The sequence below is a fragment of the Leuciscus leuciscus genome (genome assembly GCF_965113295.1).
Source record: "Leuciscus leuciscus genome assembly, chromosome: 7".
Taxonomy (NCBI): Eukaryota; Metazoa; Chordata; class Actinopteri; order Cypriniformes; family Leuciscidae; genus Leuciscus; species Leuciscus leuciscus.
The window spans coordinates 664,463-690,313 of NC_138731.1; the positions used below are offsets into that span (position 1 = coordinate 664,463).

The window sequence follows — 25,851 nt, forward strand, 5'->3', positions numbered from 1 at the left end:
CCTGCGCGAAAGAGAGAAAAAAAAATAATGCGTCATTGTACCCAGCACTTCTGAAAATGCACTTCCGAATGCGTCTCTGTACCCAGCACATTTCAAACCAAACTGACGCCCATGCATTTGAGCATTAACCCATGGCATGCATGTTGTAGGCTAACTTACTTGCTAATTACTGGACACTCAACAGGTGCCATAGCAGCAGAACTAGAGGACGAGTTGGCCAAAACATGCCGATCTCAGCCCCTTTCACTGATGTGCGACGAATCGAACAATAGAAAAACAGAAAAAGAATTCGTCATCCTGACTAGACTCTACGATGAGGCCACTCTGCAGGTCTCTACAAAATTCCTGGAGATGCCTACATGCAATGTAGGAAATGCAGAAAAGCTTAGTGAAGCATTAAGGTAAGGGGAACTGCACTGTGCTGTTGACATGTTTAGTAGATTGTATTTAATTACAACCTTACATTTTGTCTGAGACGTTTTGTGGCATTTTTTCCTGTTTCCAATAGAAAAAGAGGCATCCCATGGGATAACCTGATTGCCTTTAACTCTGATAATGCGAGTGTTATGAAAGGCCGCCATAACTCGGTCATCAGCAGACTGAAGACCAGCCAGCCCCACGTCCAGGACCTTGGCTGCATCTGCCACCTGGTACAGCTGGCCACTGGCTGTGGCATCAGAGCAGCCCAGGTACCAGTGGAAGACATCCTGGTGGAGATATACACCCACTTTGATAGAAGGTAAATGCATACATATAGGCCTGCTATTTCTCTCGCCTAATGTTGTGTGTTACAATGTAACAACATTGCATGTGGCTAACTCATGAACAAGGTAGCCTTGTAGGCCTGCAGTTCATATTCCTTACACACACACTCACTCACAATTCCAACCACTAACAGAGTAATTTTCTATCTCTCAGTGCAAAAAGATGTGAAGTCTACAAAGAGTTTGTAGACTTCACTGATTCAGACCACCTGAAGCTCCTCAGGTACTGCAGCACCAGATGGCTGAGTCTGTTAACCTGCATCCAGAGGGTGCTGAACCAGTGGGATGCACTACAGGTAGGATGGTAACTCCACTCAGCAGATATCTACACAGTTTACTATGCTATATTTCAATTTTAACCATGTATTGCCACCCTGTATCTCTATGTACTGTAGGCCTACTTTAACAGTCATGAAGAGGTGGAGAGGAGTGTTAAAGTGCGTGATCTGGCAAGCCATCTGCGTGATCCAATCGTGAAGACCTACTTCCTGTTCCTGAGTGCTGCCCTTAAGCCTTTATCTGAATTTAACATTGCCTTCCAGGTGGGTGTCAATGATATTGAGTGAATGAGCGAATAATAGGATATAATTAAATGTTTGTGCTTATTGTAGCATTCTTATTTCACTGTTATTTTGTTGTGACCATTGATATTATCTGCAGTCAGAGGGAATACAAATTCACAGACTTGAAGAGGAGATGTGCAGGCTGATGAAGAGGATCATGGGCTACCTCATACCAGCCAGGGCAATCGTGGCTGTACCTCTCAGGGAGGTGGAGTATGGAGATGGACATCAGTTGGCTGATGAAGATCTTTTTATCGGAGCAGACACAAAGGCATTCATGAGAAGCGCTGAGCTCCCTGTGTCAGCCGAGAAGAAAATCTTTCAGTGAGTATATTACCCAGTAGTTATATTATGATATCATCTTTTAACAGAATGAGAGTATAGGCTGTAGTGTGCCTAAAATATTACCACTAATGCATTTTTTTCACTCTTATGCTGTTGTAGAACTGTGAGAAGCTTCTATGAGGCAGTGCTTAAGAAGATGTTCTCCTCCTTTCCCCTCGACCATCCACTCCTGAGGGACCTGAAAGTGCTGGACCCTGCAGCTCGTCTTAACATAACTCCAGGGAGAGGTAGATAATAAAAACAGTTTCCAATAGGCTTTATGCCCAGCTCCACTACTTACCCTAGCAACCACCCTAGCAATGGTCAGACACACCTGGATTAATCAGTTTGTCCAATAATGTAAGACAGGAAATAAAGGAGCTGGCTTAAGTTCAGGAAGTAATGCAGCTGTGCATAAAGCCTATTGATATTAGGCAAGGCAAGGCAAATTTATCTGTAAAGCCCATTTTTTCAAACAATTTGTCTCAAAAGGCTTTACATCGCATCATAACAACATCCTCTGGGGACAGTTCCCCATTGATAACCAAACAATTAATTGGCACAGTATACTTGCTACTTGTTTAGATCTGCAATGTTCAGTCAAACACTTGTTTTACTTTACAGTGGAAAGGCTAGGGGCCCTGTTCCCTCAGTTGAGGTTGAAAGAGGATAAGATGAGAGAGGAATTCACAGACTATCAGGTGACAGATAGTAAGCAACTCCCCCAAGAAGAAAGAATCGACAGATTCTGGGGCCTGGTAGGAAAGGACATGAGGTTCAGTGAGCTGCCAAAACTTATGAAGGCTTTACTATGCATTCCCCATAGCAATGCAAGTTCAGAAAGGGTGTTTAGCATGGTACGAAAGATTGTTACAGAGAATAGGATGACGTTAGACAACAGAACTGTTTGCGCTCTACTCTCATGTAAAATTAACCACTCTGGCCCAGCCCACAAATACACTCCTTCCAAAACAGTCTTAAAGAATGCAAAGTCTGCTACAAATTTGTACAACAACTCACTAAAAGAGTAAAGAAAAGTTATGTGAAATGAAAAGGAAAAACTTTGTATGTGTGGAATGAAATGTGTGGAATGAAAATAAAATGTAAAGACAAGCAATGTTAAATGAACAGAAAATATGCAAATAAGCCTTTCAATAAATGCTTTTCATATATACCCTTTTGTGTTTTCATTTAGGATATAAGGAATGTTCACAGCATGTCAATGTCAACAAAGGTAGGCCTATCATTGGCTTTATGCACTGCTGCACTACTTCCTGAACTTCAGCCAGCTCCTTTGTTTCCTGTCTGCCATTATTGGACAAACTGATTAATCCAGGTGTGCCTGGTAGTCACAACAACAATAATCAGACACACCTGGATTTATCAGTTTGTCCAATAATGGCAGACAGGAAACAAAGGAGCTGGCTGAAGTTCAGGAAGTAGTGCAGCTGTGCATAAAGCCAATTGTAGTTTATAAGTGGTTGACAAGTGGTGATTTTAGCTTTCTTGTACACCTGTCTTAAAATGTAAGGGATACTGGAGCTTGGTTGGGGTGGTGGGACTGCTCGCGGTGGGCGGCGGAAAATTTCCTTATTTTCAAATCCAAAACTTGACAGGTATGCTCCCCACCCTCATCCGGAATGCAGAATCCCTGACAACATTCAAAAGACAGATAAAACTCATCTCTTCCGTGAGCACTTGTATACCTCATAAAAAATAATACTACTACTAATAATCCTCCCTTGTCTGGCTTATGCTACTCTGAGCAATGCCGGAACTTTGTATTTTGAGCACTTCTTGCGTTGTTTTTGCCTCTTCATGATGACTCGCTTAATTTAGTCTTCATTTGTAAGTCTCTTTGGACAAAAGCGTCTGCTAAATGACTAAATGTAATGTAAATATTGATATTTAACATGGCAACAGACATTTATCACTTAAATCATCTTCAGGTTGAATTTATTAACTAATTAAAAATACATTTTAGTTATAAATATGTAGACTATTAACCTACATAAATTACATGAACGTATGTTAACGCAATCTACAACATGTTGCCTGAAGCTTTCAACCACCAGACTTCCACAATTGACTGGTAAAATAGCACAGTGTACCTTTATATTGTAAAGAAATGAAGGATCTGATTTTATGTCGAATAATTCCATGTACACATTTTATGAGATAGCCTTTTTCAAGCTGATTTGAGTACGCTTTAGGGGGCGGCATGTCTTATTTCCCTAGGGCACCAAATAAGAAAGAACCGCTCCTGCATACACCCCTGGTCCACTAAAAGTAAATCAGTATATGCTGTGAAAAACGTGTATTTTCTTCAATGCAGACTCATATTTACCATTGTTACTGTTGTTATGCACTTGCAGTTGAGAACTTCTGTAGACGTCTGACAGAAATAAAGTAATTCTGGTTAGTAGTAAGTGGAGCTGGTAATGCTGTCTGTGGAGTTGTGTTTAATCCTCCTCTGCTGAGATCTTCAGAGATGTAATGTCTTCTTTTATCTTTGGTTGGTTTCATCTAATCCTGTGGCTGAAGAAAGTTGTAGTTTGTGTTCTTATTTCTCTTTCTGTCAGTGCTTGTTCATAGCAGGTGTTTGAATGATTGAGAGAATGTTTCAGGAACTTCAAACTAACCTTTAAATAACATTCTATTAACATTCAGGAAACTAACATTTTTATGTTCTTGGAATGTTACAAATAAAATGTTGAATTGTTAATCAAAATTAAGTTGAAAGAATGTTTGAGGGACATCATACCTTTTAAAACACATCCCTCTAACAGAAAACTGGACATTTTTTACGTTCCCAGAACCAACACTGAATATTTGGAGAACGTTCTTGTAACAAAACTCTGTTAGCTGGGTACTTGACAGAACAACACTTTATAAAGTAAGTTAAAGTTGATAGGATACTTTATTGATTTGCAACAACTCCTTTACAACTATCAAACCCTTTTCAGTAAAGCTTACAACATGGAAAATTATTATTATTATTATTTTGACTTTATACACTGCAAAAAATGCTTTTCTTACTCAGAGTTAGTAAGAACCCTTGGTCTCGTTTCCAGTCCAAATATCTAAAAATTCTTAAATCAAGATGCATTTACTGAAGTAGTAAAATGCCATAAGATATTATGTCTTGTTTTCTGTGGGGAAAAAAATCGAAATGAAGTGAGTTTTTGCTTAAAACAAGCAAAAGTATCTGCCGATGGGGCAAGAAAAAGAATCTTAAGTGTATTTTTCTTACCCCATTGTAAGATCATTTTTCTTTCTTTTTTTGTGCAGATTTCAAAATGCATTAGATAGCAATAGATACGCTAAATAAAAATGTAAAAGCTGAAATACTACTGATAAAATGTGTAGCATTCTTATGAGCTGTGGGATATTGTACTGCAGGATGGCTGAAACAATATTATGAATAGTTTTTTGCACGTTGCCTGCTCAACTTAATTGGCACCTATAAAACACCCCAACAAACAAGTCTGGATCTGTCACCGGCCAAGGGTTTAACTTTAGCTGAGTCAAACACAGGAGTGCTCAGTCTCTGGATCTGTCACTGGTCAATGGTTTAACTTTAGCTGAGTCAAACACAGGAGTGCTCAGTATCTGGATCTGTCGCTGGTCAAGGGTTTAACTTTAGCTGAGTCAAACACAGGAGTGCTCAGTATCTGGATCTGTCGCTGGTCAAGGGTTTAACTTTAGCTGGGTCAAACACAGGAGTGCTCAGTCTCTGGATCTGTCGCTGGTCAAGGGTTTAACTTTAGCTGGGTCAAACACAGGAGTGCTCAGTCTCTGGATCTGTCACCGGCCAAGGGTTTAACTTTAGCTGGGTCAAACACAGGAGTGCTCAGTATCTGGATCTGTCACTGGTCAAGGGTTTAACTTTAGCTGGGTCAAACACCGGAGTGCTCAGTATCTGGATATGTTACTGGTCAAGGGTTTAACTTTAGCTGGGTCTAACACAGGAGTGCTCAGTATCTGGATCTGTCGCTGGTCAAGGGTTTAACTTTAGCTGGGTCTAACACAGGAGTGCTCAGTATCTGGATCTGTCGCTGGTCAAGGGTTTAACTTTAGCTGGGTCAAACACAGGAGTGCTCAGTATCTGGATATGTTACTGGTCAAGGGTTTAACTTTAGCTGGGTCTAACACAGGAGTGCTCAGTATCTGGATCTGTCGCTGGTCAAGGGTTTAACTTTAGCTGGGTCAAACACAGGAGTGCTCAGTATCTGGATCTGTTACTGGTCAAGGGTTTAACTTTAGCTGGGTCTAACACAGGAGTGCTCAGTATCCCGCCGGATGGCCACCTTTCCTGAAGTCGGACTCGGCACAGAGTTTGTCCCGCTGTCGAACAACCGCCTGGACCACTGATAATGAAGTATTGTGATGGATATTATGACTCTTCAGCTTCAAACCATCAATTACTCTCTGCATTCAGAAATACAACACAGAGAGAAAATTTGTATAATTATCACTTTTCTGACTTTGTGAATCTAATTTAGATGACAAATGTTTGTTTTCAAGTGTAAGAATCCTACCTGATCAAAGTTATCTTCTACATTTGTGTCATGTAGCGTGATCTGAACTCTGGGTTCTGTGACAGCTTTCTGCAGGTCATAGTCAAAGAACAGGTAGTTCAGGATCACCTGAGATTAGAGAGACAGGAGAGGGGAAAAGGTTTAGATTAAAGACAAAAAGATTTAAATATCACACAAACCTATTGTCTATTTTTAAAATCACACAACCTTAACCTGACCTGTTCAGTCAGGGTTCTGTCACTTCGATCTGCTTATTCTTGGGTTGGTGACAGAGCTCTGATACTGCTATTGTCTTGTCTTTTGTCCGTGTGAGTTGTTTTGCATGAAGTGCGTGTTCTCATTAGCTGCGTGCTCAAGTCTTGTTCTGTTTGAGCACATGGCTTGTGATTGTGTTCGCTGGCCATGTGCTTGTGTTTTAGTCATGTTTGTGAGCACAGGGCTTGTCATGTATGTTTCCTTGTGCCATGTTCTCTCCTATCTATTGTCTTAAGCTCGTCCATCTTGTAATTGTTTGAGTTTGCTCCATCTGTCCTCCCTCGTTACCTGCTTTGTTTGCCGCCCTATTCATTCTCCTTGTGTTAGCAGTCCTGTGCAGTCCCAGTTGTCTTTCGCTTTGGAGCCGATCGGGTCTTCTGATGTCTCTGAAGAGTGTTGTTTTCTACAACGAGCGAGTGTGTCTGTGTTCTTCTGGAAGACTCTCCCAGTGCTGGTGTTTCTACAGCGAGTGCAGCGGTGATCGCGAGCTACGGAAGCTCTCAACTTCCTCGTGTTTGTAGACGGCCGGTTGAGGGCGGAAATAGTGAGTGCTTTTTTTTATTTATTTTTTTTTTTTTTTTTTTTTTTTTTTACCTTTATTTATCCAGGTAAACTGTTTGAGAACCACTTCTCATTTACAAACATGACCTGGCCAAGAGGCTACAAGAATAAATAGGAACATACTGTACAACTGTACATAGTCTAACACATGATACATAGAACAAGCAATTGAATTAAGAAAGGTAAACAACAAAGAAAAGAGAAAAAGAAAAATAATAAAGTGCTTAAATATGTATGTATGTATAAATATGGTTCATGATTGTCAGCAGGAACAAGAGTCAACTATGTAATTTTGGAGGTTTTGCTTAAAGGTGGAGATTGGGATCAGAGATGTAAGTTTCAGGGTATTTTGTAGTATATTCCAGTCATGTACTGCTGCAAAGCAGTGCTTAACTGTAAAGTGTTGCCGCGGTTGTTCCCCTGTGTGTTCCGGCACTGGTGATGGGTCAAATTTCCTGAAAGAGCAACACGGGTGTGTTTGCGTCTTTGTCAAGATGCCATTCCATCCGTGCGTTTCTGGGAGCCGTAGGGCTCTGTCCCCCTCTGACGGCCACGATAGATGCATCACGTGTTTGGGCTTACAGCACGCTGAAGCAGCTCTCGTGGATGACTCATGTTCTCATTGTGGGAATATGGTCATCTCGGTGTTGAGATCGAGACTGGAGTCCACACTCCCATGCCCCGCTCTGGTGTTTCCTCTGGGCTAACTTCCCAGGGGAAGCCTAGAGTGCCACAGGGGTTGGGTAATCCGCCCGGCTAAGCCCCATGGATCCCTCTCTCCTCTCTCACACCGCAACCGGTGGAGCTCCCTGAGGAACACGCTGGTCCCTCTGTAGTGGACCAACCAGCCGTTTAGTTCAGGGCCCCTCCAGAGGACAGGATGTCCATCGGACCGGTGTCCAGTCGGTGTTTCATAGAAGTGATAAAGGGTCCCACTGAAACCTTCAGAGGCTCCTGGGGCATATGGTAGATGCAGCCGCATATAAACTGGCTTCCTCCATATGAAGACCGCTTCAGCACTAGCTTCATGACTGAGTCCTGAGGTGGCCGTGGCAGAGCGGCACGTTCCGTGTGTTTACAACACCCGGCCTGCTGCCAAACTCTCAGCCGTGTTCAGACCTTTTGTTTCTCCGGGCCATTCGCTCCTAGAACAAGTGTCTGCTAAACACCAGCTTAGGGGCCACGTATAACGGGCATGCAGTAAACGGGGGTTTGGGGCGAACCTCCAACTGCATTGGCATCCATTGCCTCGAATTGTTAGCAGTTCCCTTATTTGATGCCGCTGCTCAGCAAGCCTGCCCTGCTCAGTACAGAGACCGTTGCTCATACGCTTCCCTCGCATGCCACAACTCACCCGCCACCTCCTCCTATGGAGTCAGAAGCTTCTGAGGTCGCTTCTTCCACTTCAAGTTCCGGCCTGCTCAATCGTGCCGCCCAGGAGGCCGCACGACAGCCTGTAGCCAAAGAGAGTGGAGACTCCATCCCCAGGCGGTCCAGCTGTTCCGGGGTCACTTCGGGGCCACACAGTCTACATCTGTTGCCTCTCTATACCTTCTTCGGACTTATTTCCGGTGCTACTGCACTCTGAGACCTCCCCTTGAGTCACTGCAGGCAGCTGAGTTAAAAATTCTGTTTTTAAAGAAACAGTTCTCCCACTTGCTTGCCTCTATCAAGAAGGTAGGGGACCTGCACGCATTTTCGGTCAATGAATCATGCCTGGATTTCGGCTGGCTAACTATCACAAAATCCTGAGACCCCGGCCTGGATATGTGCCCAAGGTTCCTACCTCTCCCTAAAGACGGGACCAGGTGGTGAGCCTGCAAGCGCTGCCCTGGAGGAGGCAGACCCAGCCCTGGCTTTTCTCTGTTCCTTCCGCCTTGCGGTTATTCAGGACAGAATGCAAGCCTCAGGACCTCTCTCAGCTCTTGTCTGTTACGGAAACCAGCAGAAGGGAAGGCTGTTTCCATGCAGAGGTTGGCCCACTGAAAAGATAGTGGTTGCCATCATCTTGGTGTGTTTTCACTAGATGCACCGTGTCCACCTGGGTAGAAAGCTCCTCTTAAGAGAGACTGTAGCTCCTTCCTGGGCGCTGACACAGAGTGCCTCGCTGACAGATTTTTTAAAGCTGCGGGCTGGGCGGCACCAGCCCATTTGCTAGGAAAATAGCCTATGTGTCGAGCCGGTTGCTTTCCGTGGGCTCCCTTCACATGAAGCCAGCTTCACTGTTAGTCCGGTTTGTAGTGTCGGCTTGCTGCGCCATTCCCCTCCTATGGACTGGATATGTGCGCCATTTTGCTCCAGTTGAGTTCCCCTCTTGCCGAACCCTGTTGAGTTCCTCCACACCCCTTCGGCGTTGGACGTGGCAGAGCGTCCGATGCTAGGCCTATCACTCGTATGCACTGGTGGAACTTGTGCTAGGCTGGGTCCATATGTTGCGATCCCTACAGTGAATCCATATGTGTATTCTTCCACAGTATGGCTCCCTGCGGCGAACCCGTGTCTTCCCTTGGCAGAGCCTGCTCTGCCGTCACTGACCGGTTGCGTCTCCCCCCTGTTATAAGCTGGAGCCAACTGCCCAGTATTTTGCTCAGTCCATATGTGTTATTCTCCACATGTTTCCTACCTTAGGGCAGGATGTGGCTTCCCAGTGGTCCTGTGGAACAGCAGTGACTTTCCTGGCCTAAGCCCTGTCCTATATCCACCTCAATATGCAGGGGGTCAGGAGCCTTTTGTCTAGGCACTGGAAGGTGGCAGCACTAGTGGCGTTTTAATAGGGATCCCAATCAGTCGACACGTCGACTATGTCGAACCACCGCTGACTCCGGGCTCCGCTCGGCTCAAAACAAAACAATTAAGACAAAACAATTGGTGCGTGCATCCACTTCTGTATTTATACCCACGCTGCGGGGCGGAGCGTGTGATGCAATTCACGCACGCCAATGTGCATTGGCTCGTTTTAACAATACTCGAAGGTGACAGGCTCCCTAAGCGTGATCCCAATCAGTCGACACGTCGACTACGTCTCCGTTTCCTCCTTCAGGGAACGAGGGTTACATATGTAACCGAGACGTTTCCCCTGTTACAACGCCGTTACCGTTACTGATAATAAAATGTGGCGTTACTATAATTGAGCTCACTGAAGCGGTTTTCATCCGAGTAGGCTCTCTCTCTCTGTGTGTGTGTGTGTGTGTGTGTGTTTATGAGGCAGCGGACTGGACAAAAGCGAGAGAGGCCGAGGGTGTCCGAGCATTATAGTTTTTTTATAAATAAATTACACATTTCAGCATTAAATTAATCTCTGTAGCCTATTGGTATCATCTGCAACGTTTTAATAAGTTTACATGGTTATAAAAAGAAAAGAAAAGAAAACTGGGAACTGGGAAGGTTCTGTTTAGGTTATAAAAAATAACACGTGATGTTCTGGGAATGTTCTCTTTAGGTTATAAAATAAAACCTCAAAATAACCTGCAGGGAACGTTCCCAGAAAACATTGTTTTACTGGTTGTGAACACGTGTGGCAAACACGCCTAGACTTTGGCTTAAAGATAAAACGTCTCAGGTTACTACTGTAACCTATGTTCCCTGAGAACAGGGAACGAGACACTACGTCAGAATGACGCTATGGGGAACGCCTCAGGCGTGACAGGTGTCTGAAATCACTATCAAATCACGGCAATCACAATGACCGGCGACAGCCCGTGAATCATTAACGTGAATGATTAACGTGCGACCTGCAAGTATAAAAGGGCGCCTTGCCAACATGACAAACATCCTATCGTCTGAAGGGACTGTTGCAGGCAGGCCCCGAGGCATGGCAGGAAGACGTAGTGTCTCGTTCCCTGTTCTCAGGGAACATAGGTTACAGTCGTAACCTGAGACGTTCCCTTTCGAAAGGGAACTCTACACTACGTCAGAATGACGCTATGGGGAACGATATACCAACGCCACCATGCTAAGGGGAGTGCTTGCCCAATGGCAGTGACAACTGTCAGAACCAGCAAATTCAAATGAAACGCTAGAACCACTCACCCTCAGGTCACACTGGGCTGTCAGTGACAGCACTCCCTACGGTCATAGCCCAAGCTATATGATACCACAGAAAACCTCCAAAAAACAAAGTTTAGTGAAAGGTCTACCTGAGCCTGCTCAAGGGCCTAGGACCACAACTTCAACTCTTTAGAAGGGGTCCCTTCTAGGGAATGTGGCTAGGGAACCCGAGGGAACCCCAGCCAGTCACTATTCAGGGGAACGTGCCATCTGAAATGCCACCAGGCAGGCCTGACCTGGTGTCACTACATAGGACACTACAGTCTGGCCACTTCCTGTCTGTCCGAAGACAGAGCCTCTGGACACTCGCCTTTAGGAAGGCATCCAACCCGAGGAACTGCGGAGCAGGCAGTGAACCACTCGGCCCGGATCTCAGAGACGGGATATCCTGGAGAGTATGACTCAGCATAGTGCTTTACAACCCTTGCCAGCGAGGGGAGTTTCTCTACTCGATCCACGGATCAACCCAGTGTTTGTGTTTCAAAACACTGAGGAGGCCTGTGAGGGCCTAAGGACTGATCTAACTGGGAGGCCTCATGAGAGGCCTACGACCGACTGACCAGCTTCAGGAGACCACATACTCATACTGACCCTCAGTGAGGGGAGCACTAGATCTACCTGGTAGGCAACCAGGCTGTAGCAGGATAAAGAGGTTCCAGGAGGGAACCCGTAGCATAGAATAAAAACTTGAGTCAAGCCAGGGCGCAAGCTCACATTCGGTAGCTGCCTGATAAGGTCTGCTAAACTGAAAGTAAGCGGCCACTAGTTTACAAAACCCAGCACCACTTGTGAAACCACTCTTCAGGGAGACCTGGAGAAGCCTACTACCTGACAACCACAAAACGTGGGAGCTCGTTTTCAGAGAGGCCTGGAGAGGCCTACTACCTGAAAAACCATGCTATTTAGTGGAAACGCACAGTATGTGGGAGCTAACCCTCCAGGGAGGCCTGGTGAGGCCTACTACCTGACAACCACAGAATGTGGGAGCTCAACTTAAGGGAGGTCTAGTGAGGCCTACTACCTGATAACCACAGTGCCTGGGAGTTCACTTACAGAGAGGCCTGGTGAGGCCTACTACCTGACAACCACAGTATGTGGGAGCTCAACTTCAGGGCCTAGTGAGGCCTACTACCTGATAACCACAGTGCATGGGAGTTCACTTACAGAGAGGCCTGGAGAGGCCTACTACATGGCAACCACAAAATGTGGGAGCTCAACTTAAGGGAGGCCTAGTGAGGCCTGCTACCTGATAACCACAGTACATGGGAGTTCACTTACAGAGAGGCCTAGAGAGGCCTACTACCCTTTACCAGAAAACCACATTAATTGGAAACTCAAGGTATGTTGGAACTCAACTCCAGGGAGGCCTGGTGAGGCCTACTACCAGAGAACCATGACATGAAGGAGCTTACTTTCAGGGAGGCCTGGAGAGGCCTACTACCTAAAAACCATAGCTGACAGTGGGCCAGACTGGCAGTCCAGTTGACTGTCTTTGGGGCTTTGCCTTCAGGGAGGCCTTATGAGGCCTACTACCTGATAGTTCAACCTCAGGGAGGCCTGTGGGGCCTGCCACTTAGTAACCAAAGTATGAGGGATTTAGCCCTCAGGGAGGCCTAGTAAAGCCTACCACCTGACCACCACAAAAAATGTGGGAGCCCATCTTCAGGGAGGCCTGAAGAGGCCTACTTCCTGAAACAGTCTAATCAGCTGGATATGACTGCTGCTGGGGACTCGCCTAACAGGGAGGCCCGGTCGAGCCTACTAGCTGATAGCGAGTCTTTTCTGCTACTTTAATGAACACTGCTGGAACCATAACATTAAAAAACTTTCCTATAGTTTTGTACTAGTGTATGTTCCACAATGTTGTGACCCACCTCCGAGGAGGCCTGTTAAGGCCTACTACTCGGCAGTGAGCCTTCTGCCCGGACTACCAGGGCCAACCACCGAAGGTGAGCTGGCCTAGGAGCCATATGTAGGGGCTACCCGGTCAAGGAGGCCTGCTGGGGCCTACTACCTAACTGTGCAGCCTTCAAGGCAGAAAAACTGTTACTACAGCGCTTACCGCATCCTGGTACCTAATCACATTGCCAAAGGCAGTGTACTCAGCAAAAAGCAATACCCTTATAGCAGGGGAGTACAACATACGCCACTCTGCCTAGTGGAGGCCCCACTTTAAGGGCCTACCTACTATATGCATGGGCGTCAGCCCATGGCAATGCTCTGGCTTCAAGGGAGCGGAGTTCAAAAGACCGGAATGAAATGTAGTTAGAACTCCCTGCTCAACCGGAGCCATCGTGGTGTGAGGTAGATAATACAGAGCTGAGAATGGAATACTCAAAACTACCCTGAGTTAGCAGGGGAGTAACACCATATGCCCCTGGAAATTTAGACAGGGAGCGAGCCTGTAAACGGCTCCAAAGGGTGACAGGGATTTGTCCTGTGCCCAGCCTAGGGGAGCGGGGCTTGCTTGCAAGCCAACCAACTTTCACCCATCACTCGAGCGGTTCAGCTCAACGGGCTAAGTGGAGCCAGCTCAAGGCCTAATCATAAGTAGCTCTGTTCGGCAGGGTCTGGCAAACTATCACATCATAGAGCGAAAGACAGCCTAACCCTGCCTGAAGGATCATACCTCAACTACCACCCTGCATTACTCTATCACCCCTGAATGCAGTGAAAGGGGCGGGCCTTGGCCAACAACTCCCATTTAAGGGAGGAGGCTGAAATAAAGGGGAGGAAGCCTACACCTTGAATGAATGCGGCAGCTATACTTAGCAGAACGCCTCCAAAACCCCTAGGCCGAATCATCTGAGAGGTTAACACCCCCATGACGCGAGTCGCCGCTCTGCCTCAGCGCGAGCGGGACCTGAGCCACGAGGTACAGATGGTAAGCCCTCCTCACTCGAGAAGAGGGCTAGACGAGAGCGGAGCGTTTTCAAAGCAAAACGCTCACAGTTTGCACAGACGGCTCCCTCAAGAGCCGCCTGTGCATGCTCTTTGCCCAGACAGAGAACGCACAGTTCGTGTGTATCACCCGGCGTCAAATACCTTGGGCACGGATCTGCACACTTCCTGAAGCTTTCAGCCTTCTCCGTGCGTTTCATACTTCTTTGCCGACTTTTTTTCCCCAGCGATATTTCAAACAGACAGTCCCTGAAGACGAAAAGATGTCTGTCATGTTGGCAAGGCGCCCTTTTATACTTGCAGGTCGCACGTTAATCATTTACGTTAATGATTCACGGGCTGTCGCCGGTCATTGTGATTGCCGTGATTTGATAGTGATTTCAGACACCTGTCACGCCTGAGGCGTTCCCCATAGCGTCATTCTGACGTAGTGTAGAGTTCCCTTTCGAAAGGGAACCCCAAATTATTATATTTTATTATTATTATCACTCTCCAGAACATTCTCATTCACGGTTCCATGCTGATGGAATGATCTCCCCACCCTCATCCAGAATGCAGAATCCCTGACAACACTCAAAAGTCAACTGAAAAGTCATCTCTTCTGTGAGCACTTAATCTCATACATTAAAAAAAAAATAATAATCTTTCCTTTTCCCTTCACGATGACTCGCTTAATTTGGTCCTAATTTGTAAGTTGTCTGCTAAATGACTAAATGATTATTATTATTTATTTTTGGTACATTGTTCAGTATTATATTGAGAGCACATCTTGTTAAACTGTTTACTTTTGTGAGGCAGAAAATACTTCAAGTAGGCTATACAGTATGTCTACCAGTTGTGAAGTTGTGTGACAGTTTTATAATTTTAATTTGCACTACAAAAAGTATGTATATTATTTTATTATTATTTATAAATTTTTGGTACATTTCTCAAGAAGCATAATTCATTTTTCTTATTTGTTGGCCAGTTGTGGTCTGTGCAATAAATATTAAAAGTTCTAAACCATCTATTGTGCTTTATCGTTCCACAATAGTAATGATAATATTTACTATAATATATTGCATTTAATAGATGTTTCTCACATTGTCCCACAGCAACATTAAAATAGTGTAGATTAGTGCACAGTGTTTTATAATAAAAATTTATTCTATTTAGTGACCATTTCATTCAACATATTTTAATATTGGGGGCATCCAAGTTATTTGACATATTTGAACTTTTTTTTTTTTTTTTAAGTAACGCAATAGCTACTTTCCCTGCCAATTAGTTACTTTTATAATGATGTAACTAACTCAGTTACTATTTGTGAGAAGTACTTTTTTTAAGTAACATGCCCAACACTGGTTGTTAGTTAGGTCAAGTCAAGTCCTGCAGCCGATCCTGTTTTCCCCCTCAGGGTAGTTTTTGTTTTGTTTTGTTTTTTTATTAAATAAAAGCCCATACTCTGCGAGTCCTCGCCTCTTCCCTTTACTCCAACCTTGACAAATTTAGAACAAATGTTTTTCAAGTTCAGAATAGTAATTCAGAATAATCAAATGTCAATGTATTGATATTGCTTTCTGTAATGTGCTGTTATATAAAGTTGAGCAATGCTGTAAGTGTTTTTTGTTACCTGAGCAGTTGCAGTGGTGATATTTGTCCCACCTGCACCTCCAACCACCATTTTGACTTGTCCGCTGTGTTTGTCCAATATTATTGTGGGACACATTGATGAAAGTGGCCTTTTACCTTGTCAAAACAAATAGTATTTTGCATGTGAACATTTATATTTATATAGGTGTTTTTTCATGTACTCAACTCTTTCCCCTCCAGTTTTTTTTAAAGTTGCCAGCCATCGAAAGCATTTTTGAGCATTTTCACAACATTTTAATGGCTCCTAGAATGTTTTGTTGTATGAATATCTGAACATGCAATATATCTCACGAAAGAACAAATTAAAAAAAATTATAGCTTCATGCATTCTTTTATTTATCAACACTTGAATGTTGATACGTTTCATAAAAAAAATCACCCAACATTCTGCACAAAAAGCTGAGAAAATCGCATTTTTGTCAAAGACTACATCTGGATCGGATTCAGAGCGATGATCAAAACATAGATGGAGTAGATTGAGTCCATCAACACCCCCAAAGCTTCACAATGGTGTCCTCTTTATGAAAATCGCTTGTTTTTGCTACTTCTTTGCCTGTTTTGATCCAGAGATTCTGGACTCTTTCAGAAGATATGTAATAGAGCCCTCAACCGTATAACAATGAAAACATGGATTGCCAGAAAATTCCATCAATGGCGGGGAAGCATTGTGTCATAAATGACGAAAAAATGCAGTCAATGTCGGGAAAAAAGTAAATATTGTAAATCATTTAAACTCAAGGCATGCAAGTTTTTAAAATATTTTTTTTACCTGGTTTAATTAAGTTGTTTTTGATAACTTCATTTATCACCTCAGGTTCAATGAAATCCCACAGTTGGTCATTAAATATAATGCCTGTTGAGCGTGACATCACCCCAGAACCAAAACTGTGAGAACACAGAAAAATATCCAGAAAACAAGATTGAAAACAACAGCAAATCATTAATATAGACACCAAAAGTACATTAACATATTAAAAAAAAATCTATTCTGCATTAAAATCGAATCTATATTTTTGAACGGAAGAGTGCAGTTTCTTAAAAGAATAAGTATTGTATTTTATTCTGTTGTGTTTAAATGGTTAGTTCACCCAAAAATGAAGTTTCTGTCATTAATTACTAATCCTCATGTCGTTCCAAACTCGTAAGATCTTCGAAACACAAATGAAGATATTTTTGATGAAATCACTTTCAAGGCCCAGAAAGGTAATAAAGACATCGTTAAAATAGTCCATGTGACTACAGTGGTTCAACCTTAATGTTAATATGAAGCAACGAGATTACTTTTTGTGGGCAAAACCCCCCAAAAATAACAACATTATTCAACAATCTCTTCTCTTCCATGTCATTCTCCTCCGCTGTTGATGTAGTGTAAACATCGCTTCTGGGTTCTACGTCAGGATTACGTGTCGGATTCTGCAGTTGCTCTCCACCGACTGATGATCAAAAGCATGATGGGAAACGACTTGCTGACGACACAGCTTAATGCTCAGTGGTTTAAACAACTGTGATGTATTGTCCTCTTTTAAAATGTTTGATTTTAAAACTCTGATATCATGTATTTATGTGAATAAATTATGTGTGAATATTCCCATACTCTCTGACAGTGCGATCTCTACAAGGGTTATGTGATTGTTGTCATATTTATAAAAATATATAAAAACATGTCTGTAATGAAAGTAAAAAATAATTGATAAACATGTCTTTTGAATTGAAATAGATAACAGTACTTTTGGTGTCTTGTTCATTATATTTATTTTCCTATAAAAGCAACAGAACTTTAATTACATCCACTTTATTAGCAACACAGTAAGAGTGTGATTCCCGCGATATCCGTCTTTGATCTCTCAGGCGTCTGATCCACTATGAGAAGAGAGAACTGTTGTTTTCACTCCTCCCCAACACTGCAGCCGCCTACCCTCAACTATATTTCAGCCCACTGGCCAGCAGCTAGCCAGCTAGTTTCTGGAGTAAATATACAGGCTTTAATCTGTGTGTTTCACAGCTTTTTTTTTTTTTTTTGATTTTTTTAAGCGGGTGCTGGTGTTTCGTGTGCGTTCGGCCAATCAGCGAACACTAACGCCACGGATAGTTCCTATAGTGCTGGTTTAGACCGACACTGGAGTAGGAGTAAATTAGTTCCTCCAAAAGGAGTTCCTAGAACTAAAATCGTTCCCAGTTCCTGCGGTGCGAACACACGCCAAAATCCGGGAACTTCCGCCAATAGTTCTAGGAACTATGAAAAGGTTCCTCCAGTGCGAAAGACTAAAAATATTAAATAGCAATTAGATAGATGTACGAAAGTCTTACGGGTTTTTAATGACATGAGGTTGAGTAAATAATGATAATTATTTTAGTCATGTGCTGACCACAAAACTCACGGAAAGAACTCTGGTGGAAGACTGTGACTGGATCTAAAACCTTCACGTGATACGCAAATTCTATCCATGTTTTTGTAAGTTACCACGCTCAGAAAAGAGTGGCTCTCTTGCACTCTGTGATGTCGTAGACAAACAGTGCGGTTCCATTCACACAGCAGGGCTTCGCTGAAATGCGGTTGTGATTCCTGAAAATGTAGGAGTGTGAGTTCAATTAAAAGTCATTATTTTCATGCAGCTACTAGCCTCCCTCCCAGTGTAGGCCCCTGGAAGCCAGTGTGTTAATGACCCCTGTTGAGGTGATGGATGACAGGCGAACGCTTGGATTTCTTGTAATTACCACAAGGATCCGCTGTTAACGATCTGTCCCTCACAGACTGCATGACTTTTTTTGTGACTCTTCGTCTAATACAATTTTGGTCGACTAAGCCTCTTCTTGTCAACTAACGTTTAGTTGACTATTAGGGGGTAGCCTTAGAAAAATAAGAATAGGAGCACTTCGTGAACATACACAGAAGTGTAGAAGTGTAACTCATACAGTAATCTCACCATATAAAGATGCATGAGGTATTTGTTCCCTCTGGGCAATGAAGGCTCTGATAATATCAAACATGTTGAAAGTTGCCCGAGAGCCAATGACTCTTCTGACTCGCTGCCAACTTCCAACCAATGTTGTTTTCGTCAACGATGACGATAACGAAATGATTTCGTTGACGCACCTTTTTTTTATGACGATAACGCGACGATGACTAGCTAAAAATGGCTCTAAGGTGACTAAAACATGACGAGACGTTTTCGAGTTTTCGTTGACGAGACGAGACGGAACGAAAATGATTATAAGTCTGACGTTCACAATGCATGTCATTTCTGCCTAATTTGCGTGAAATCTGTCTGTTTTGAGCTGAAAAAGTATCAGTAATGCTGCCGCTTCCTATCCTTGTTTTGGGTACGCCCACCACCCGGCTGCCGCCATGCCGCGCACCAGATTCCACACAACAACAACACACCTGCGGCTGCGGCTAGTCACTCGCCACACATCTTCGATATGAGGCGCCGGACTGGACAAAAGCGAAACGAACTGCGCGAGCGAGCGACAGTGCGCGAGAGAGACCGAGTGTGTCTGCGCGCGAGAGAGACCGAGTGTGTCTGCGCGCGAGAGAGACCGAGTGTGTCTGCGCGCGAGAGAGACCGAGTGTGTCCGAGCATTAACTTAGATTATAACATAAATTATAACATAAATTATTATTTAACTAATTATATAATAAAGCCACAATTGCCAAAGTAAGAATGTTTTTATTCCTGGCTTTTTTGGAGTAAAACAGTGATTCCACTGTTACCACTTTATCTGTGTGTAATGTTGTAGTAGCTCAAATTGAATTGAGTTACAACACTCGAATTGCAACACTTGCTACAACCTGTCAAACCTAAGCCCATTTCCAATACTTTTTAACCTAAATTAATTTGTTAAAGACTACTTTTTTTTTACTAAAATTGCCTAAAACCTTTTTGCGTTTTCGTCGACTAAAACTTGACTAAAACCTTTTTGCGTTTTCGTCGACTAAAACTTGACTAAAACTATCAAGTTTATAAGTGACTAAAATGTGACTAAAACTAAAAAGCATTTTCGTCCAAAAGACTAAGACTAAAACTAAAAGGGCTGCCAAAAACAACACTGCTTCCAACATGTCTGATATTATTAAAGCCAGTTGGTAGGGAGTTTAGTTGTTGGACCTATTAGTGTTCCCCCTCAGTAATTATGCAAATGAGTCTACTAAACAGAAGGCTAATAGTCTAATGTTAAGTCTAAGTAATGTTAAGTTTATATTGTTAGAGGTGATTTTATGTTTCAGTAACTGAAACTGGGTGTGTTAGGTCAAGACCAGGATTAAGAAACACTGATCTCGTTGTCTCTTTTTTCTCTTACTAGTTATTGATACTGCTGGTGACTGCCACTGCACTCCCATCTTCTGCGATAATAGACAGGTGAGATGTGCCATGGTCATCAGGCACATTATCAAGGTCCTCCTGCTCATCATAGCTCTTTTGTTTGATGTCATCTTTAATCTTACTCCTGATGTGGTCCGCAAAGCTCACTGAGGTCATTTTTTTGACAATCTGTGAGTGTGAAACAAAATTGACAAAATATCAATACGTAAATATACACAGAAAAATCCCCAGTGTTAAATCTGCTCAGAGTGCATATTGGCTGCGTTTACATGGGCAAAATTTTTTATTAATTTTTTTGCACTTGTAAAACGTGTAAACACAAAAATCCACACGAGATCCGTTTACATCTGATCTGAACCACGCTTCAAAAACGCTGTTGGACAATGTTGATCAAATCAACCCAAACAAACACACCCCTCTCTTTAATTCTCGGCCTACAAAACTCAGACTCCAATCCTAACAGCCCTGCTCGAGTCAGTCTCCAACCCTGCATGTGAGTCGAGTGCACTAGTAATGACGCTAAACACCACATTAATTAGCAGCCGTTAGCGTGACTCTCACTAGCTGGTCTCCATTACGCATGCAATCCAAGAGTGGATGTCTGTTTATCATAGCAAAAGTGCAAAAAAATAATGCTTCACAAAAAATAAAGCGCATTTGATAAACGAATGACAAGGAAGCGCCAAAAATGAATGTAGGTACAGTACACAATAGTAATAACAAACAAGAGTTGGTTGTTAGTTGCCAACAGAACAGCACAACGATCCAAACATCGTTTTTCAAATACCGCTTACTCCACCTTTAAGTATACTTGACTTATAATGACAGAAAAGTCTAAGTATATTTGGCCTAAACTTGTACTCAATCTTTGATTGAGATATACTTAAAAGTATAATTAAAGGGATGGTTCGGAGAAAATTCAACCTAAGGTCCTTTGCACCATGACCTCGAGCCAAACACCCCCCAGAAGCCTTTTTCCCCTTGGTTTAACATTATTAAAGTTAGAGCTTATTTGGAGATATCAGCCGGATGGCTTAGTGCAGGCGCTAATGGATCCAAGGATGTATCTCGTAAATCACCCCACTAATAATGCCCAGAATGGTACCAAACTTATACAGTAGTACAAATATCTTCTGTACTCATAAAACGAGGCATTGGAAAGTTTGTAAGTACATCAGGAGTTTATTTAAATAACACTTGCCTGATGGCTCATGCTACCGCTAACCCGGACGTCGACGTCACTTCAGTGATTTGGGAAAAGCCCGTAAAGCATAAGTGTTTGCTTCAGTTGGGCTCTTGACCCTTCACTTCCTATGTTAGATTTTCTCTAAAACAATGTATATAATGTTGTTTAGCAGTGAAATCAGCAGATGTTCGCTTAAATGATGAGATAAGCATCGTAACCTGGCCTGATTGAATCCAGTTTCCTAATTTTGCCCCTTTGGAGTCCCAGAATTTATATTTTTGGGTGAACTCTCCTATTAAAACAGGGATGGGGAATGTTGGTCCTGTAGGGCTGCTGTCCAGCAGAGTTTAGCTCCAACCCTGAATAAAAACTCACCTGTCTGTAGCCTTAGTTATCCTGAAGACATTGATTAGCTTGTTCAGGTGTGTTTGATTAAGGTTGGAACTAAACTCTGCAGGACCAGCATTCCCCACCCCTGCTTTAAAACTATCCAGTATAGGCCCAAGGAATATAGAAGTATATTAGAGTTGAGTTGAGTTCACCTCAATCATGTTTTCATGAAGTGGGTCTCCCAGTTTACTCTTTTGGGCATCAGCGAAGCGGAACGCCTCTATCATACGATGATAGGTCAAAGTCTTGTTCTGTATTGTGGACACACTGCTGCTTGAGATGTTGTAGCCTGAAATGAAATGCTTAATTATTTGAACTGAAAATTAAGAGAATTAAAGACTTAGATTCAAGACAGACTCTGAGAGATTACTAAACCCATGTTTCACACTGTACAAGTCTTTTGGTCCTTTACAATTGTTGCTTTTCAGAGTTTTTGATAGGATCTCAACATATTAATGGTGAATGTCTGGAGTAACTCATGGTTGAGCAAAATATGGTGGCATGAACTGCCTGTTTTACAGAACAAACACAAGGTAATTTGAATAGACCTACATTAAAGGGGTGGTAAAACACCTTTTTTCGAAGGCTTGATTGTGTTTGTGGGGTCCACTGTAACATGTGTTCATGCTTCGTTTTTAAAAATTCGCATTATTTTTCACATATTTAACCATTATTCTACACTGCTCTGTCCCTTCTTGTAAAAACGGTCGGATATTTCCTGGTTCTATGAAGCCCCGCCCTCAAAAATACGCAATGGGCTCAGATTGGTTAGCTGGCTCAGTGTGTTGTGATTCGCTAACCGCCAAGTTCACATTGTTTCGGAAACGCCCCTTACCGGTAGTTTTTGCTTCAGTAAACAACGGCGTTAATATTCCCATAATCAGTTAGAGCACGAATCAGACCCAGAGAATGTTAGTGGAGAGAATCGAGCAGAAACTGGTCAACAGCTGTTTAAGGACGTTTCAGAAAGGTATGTTTGTTTTTAAGGCTGCAGATCTATTGTGATCGTTATATGACACTGTTACTTTTGTATATTTAAAACGATTGTAGCTAAATATCTGTCGCCAGAACTATTAACCCAATACAAACACTAAACATTGGCTTTACAACAGCCAAATCAAACACAAACCATGTTTAGCATGCATGTAAACAATACACAAAAGCTATAATCAAAGAATAATTTACAGTGAAACGACAACAACCTCGAACATTCCAAGTTCGCTGCGCTGGTGATATTAAACAGAAGTTTGTATGTGTTTGTCGGATATGAATTAACATTAGCATTTAACAAACTGGTTTGTGGAGCCAAACAGCGTTTTCCTTTGTTTACTTCCTCGCTACAACGTACAATTAACAATACGAACTATTACAGGAAAACACGTCAACGAAAAAATCATACTTACAGTTTGTGTCTCGTAAACAGCTTCTGTTTTTAAAGTTGGAACTGCTCGATCTTTCAGGACAAGCCGTTGTGTGAATCCTACATTGTAACTCGTGTAGATTGAGGAAGCTTTCCTCCGGAAAATGTGCAGCACAGAGTGCGACATTTGGATTATAATTATGAGGGACCGAGTTAAAAATAAATTTTAACCGTCCTTAGGAAGACTGAACAAAGTGGACCTGCAATCTGGGTGAAAATAACAGCGTTTCGACGGCATAGCGGCAAGACACTCGACTACCCCAACAACTCTTTTCCAAAGCAACATAAAATGGCCTCGCCCCCGTTATGTATTGTGTTCCCAGAGGAGGGGTTTATGTAAATGTTGGGCTTAGTGATGTCAGCAAGCCCACAGGAATGTCGTGTAGTCCTTATCAGCCGTTTCTGTAGTTCTTAGAAATTGATTTCTTTAAAAGCAAATATCTCCCTTTGCTTTAAACTTTGAACGTTGTAACTTTGCAGATGTTGTTTATGCTCAAACAGCAACATTACACACTAACTAAAGTTAGAAAAGTGAAATCGTGTTTTACCACCCCTTTAATATAAAGCTAACAGGACATGTTGTGTTGGACGATCATATAGAGAAGGTATACTGTAGTAGCTTTGAACTGAACGTGTTTCTCACAAACAGTATGTCATCAACTCCTGTGCTTCATAAGGTTCCTCATATAGCTGGTGTTGTGCTGAATTTGATCTGCCTGCCAGATTATTACTAACCCTAACTCATTGAGGCCGCTAACTGATTGGGTAATCCTAACCTCACCCCACCCTTAATCCTAACCCCAACCATACTGGTCACCTATGCCATGGGCCGGTCCTGAATGAAGTGATGGCTGTCTTAATATGGAGAATTATTTGGAGCAAATAAGGCTACGTTCACACTGCAGGCTGAAACGACCCAATTCCGATTTTTTTGCCCCTATGCGACCTGTATCTGATCTTTTCATGACAGTCTGAACGACACAGATCCGATCTTTTCAAATGCGACCCAGGCCACTTGGGTATGTGGTCCCAAATCCGATACATATCCGATCTTTTGAAATGCGACTTCAGTCTGAACGGCCAGGTCGCATTTATCCGACCCGCACGTCATTGATACGCGAAAAATGTCATAATCCTGCGTTGAAGTAGTCGTCGGTTTGAAAACGGACTGCATATTCCTCGAGCTGAGGTAAATCTGCCGAACGGGTCGACCTCGACGAGCCCGTTAATAAAAAAAAATAATAAAAAAAAGCCCACGGCCATTATATATATACGTTATGTTAACTTATTTGTGCTGAATCTGATATTAGATAGGTCAGCGGCTGCTGTCTGGCTCTTGTGTAACGGTCGCTGCGCGCGCTCGTGTGTGTGTGTGTGTGTGTGTGTGAGAGAGAATCACAGTTAAAGTTTAGCTACTTCCGCAAACAACAAGTGACGTCGTTGACCGTTGAGTACTCTTCTGCGCATGCGGGTCACTTCTGGGTCATTTCACGTTCACACAGGAGATCACAAAAGGTCGCATTTAATTGGAAATGTGAACGGCCTTGCAAAAAAATCGAATTAAAAAAAAAAAACGGAATTGAGCATTAAGCCCTGCAGTGTGAACGTAGCCTAAGAGAGTGCTGGCCTTAGCACTCCCTACCTGTAATCCACACACACACACACACACACACACACACACACACACACACACCTTTGAGTATGTTGAGTATCAGAGCGAGGACGGGTCCACCAAATGGAGCATCAGGAGCATGAAATATGTATTTCCCCACAGTAAAGTTTAATGCATACTCATTCAGCACTGGTTGATAATTCTTCAGGTCCTCGCGTGTTATAATCCCTCCTGTGTTATAAGAAACAAAAATGGTAACACTTAAAAAAATGGGTGCATTAATAAGCATTAATTAATGCTTAACTAATGTATAGAGGAGTTAATGTTTGACTCATGAAGAACTAAACCATTCATTAAAGATTATTGCACAACAACTAATAAAGAGTCTATCTGATTAATAGATTAGGTACTATATGAATGTTATTAATTAAATGTGTCATCATGTATTAATTCTTTAAACTTTATTTTATAAATAAAGTAGCTTCTCAAGGCACTTTACACAATAAAATAGACAGATAAAATTACAAAGGGAACAAAACAAATAAAGAACACATAGGAATACAAAATAGTTAAAGCCATAAAAAAAAAGAGTCATTCATTCTCATGATTAGCTGTGCAGTTAAACATGAATCAATGCATATTAGTGCACCATATTGTAAAGTGTTTACACAAAAGATTGAGATAGATTTGCATACTTTGATAATATTAAGGCACAAGATCCTTTAGATATGAGTCAAATTTAAGTATGAAATAACCTGCAGCATTAATATCTTCCACTATAGTCTGAGTCAATGATCCATCATAAAAGGCATCTGGTCCTTCTTCTGCTATCTTCTTAAAGGTGAGAGCTAGTTTAGGAAAACTTATAATGTCATTTTCCTTCAAAGTGTTATTATTTGAGTCACAAAACACTTCACTGGAAAGAAGAGACAGAAGTGCAGAAATCAGATGATGTCATCACATTTAAAAGGCAGATGCTTTAGAGACCCTGGTGTAAATATAGACATTTAGTATTATAATAGTGTTAGATCTGTCTTGTAGAATATTTTCCACTGACAAAATGTTTAAAAATAAATAAATTATTATCCTAGTTTTTTGCTAGTTTACAAATGACACAGTCTTACCACAATGTTTTATCATTCAGAATTGTGCCACTAGTCTCATTGATGGCATAAGCCAAGGCCTTGCCAATCCGAAAACCCTCTGATGCCAGCTTTATACTGGGCTCAAACAGCTCCTTCCATTTCAGTCTCCCGTGTCTTTGGTGTGCCAGCGCATAACCACGCAGTTCTCCTGGCACAGCAAAAAACAACCCTGCTATTCACACAAAACA

At 42.5% G+C, this 25,851-nt stretch overlaps 3 protein-coding genes and 2 long non-coding RNA genes across 14 annotated transcripts in view; 3 read left to right on the top strand and 2 right to left on the bottom strand.

Moving 5' to 3' along the window:
- Positions 1-18,872, top strand: part of LOC309502721 — a 51,961-nt gene extending 33,089 nt beyond the window's left edge. The window contains exon 2 of the long non-coding RNA XR_014207379.1: positions 17,067-18,872. This is a non-coding gene — a long non-coding RNA (uncharacterized lncRNA). The remainder of the gene's footprint in view (positions 1-17,066) is intronic.
- The window catches only part of LOC309502698 (protein NLRC3-like), a 98,744-nt gene that overhangs the window by 20,396 nt on the left and 52,497 nt on the right, over positions 1-25,851 (bottom strand). The gene's annotated exons all lie outside the window — the stretch shown is intronic.
- On the top strand, positions 398-2,213 carry LOC309502717 (uncharacterized protein). Its single transcript, XM_082175219.1, has 5 exons — positions 398-739; positions 919-1,060; positions 1,160-1,306; positions 1,425-1,651; positions 1,772-2,213. Exons 1-5 carry the CDS (start codon positions 567-569, stop codon positions 1,905-1,907), a joined length of 825 nt encoding a protein of 274 aa, XP_082031345.1. The 5' UTR covers positions 398-566; the 3' UTR covers positions 1,908-2,213.
- LOC309502704 (glutathione hydrolase 1 proenzyme-like) overlaps positions 4,553-25,851 on the bottom strand; it is a 38,318-nt gene continuing 17,019 nt past the window's right edge. For 4 of the 9 annotated variants that reach the window (XM_082175188.1, XM_082175192.1, XM_082175194.1 and 1 more), the window contains 9 exons: positions 25,643-25,835; positions 25,274-25,434; positions 24,600-24,749; positions 21,639-21,775; positions 19,888-20,078; positions 16,358-16,473; positions 15,569-15,684; positions 6,193-6,300; positions 4,553-6,082 (listed from right to left, as the gene is read on the bottom strand). In XM_082175188.1, coding sequence (XP_082031314.1) covers positions 5,939-6,082; positions 6,193-6,300; positions 15,569-15,684; positions 16,358-16,473; positions 19,888-20,078; positions 21,639-21,775; positions 24,600-24,749; positions 25,274-25,434; positions 25,643-25,835 — 1,316 coding nt within the window. In that variant the 3' untranslated portion in view covers positions 4,553-5,938. Of the gene's footprint in view, positions 6,083-6,192; positions 6,301-14,395; positions 15,434-15,568; positions 15,685-16,357; positions 16,474-19,887; positions 20,079-21,638; positions 21,776-24,599; positions 24,750-25,273; positions 25,435-25,642; positions 25,836-25,851 lie in introns of those variants that run through there. The other 5 variants (XM_082175189.1, XM_082175195.1, XM_082175193.1 and 2 more) reach the window with 3 other exon arrangements.
- Positions 21,782-24,625, top strand: LOC309502723. Its single transcript, XR_014207381.1, has 3 exons — positions 21,782-22,050; positions 23,473-23,793; positions 24,523-24,625. It is a non-coding gene; the product is annotated as an uncharacterized lncRNA (long non-coding RNA).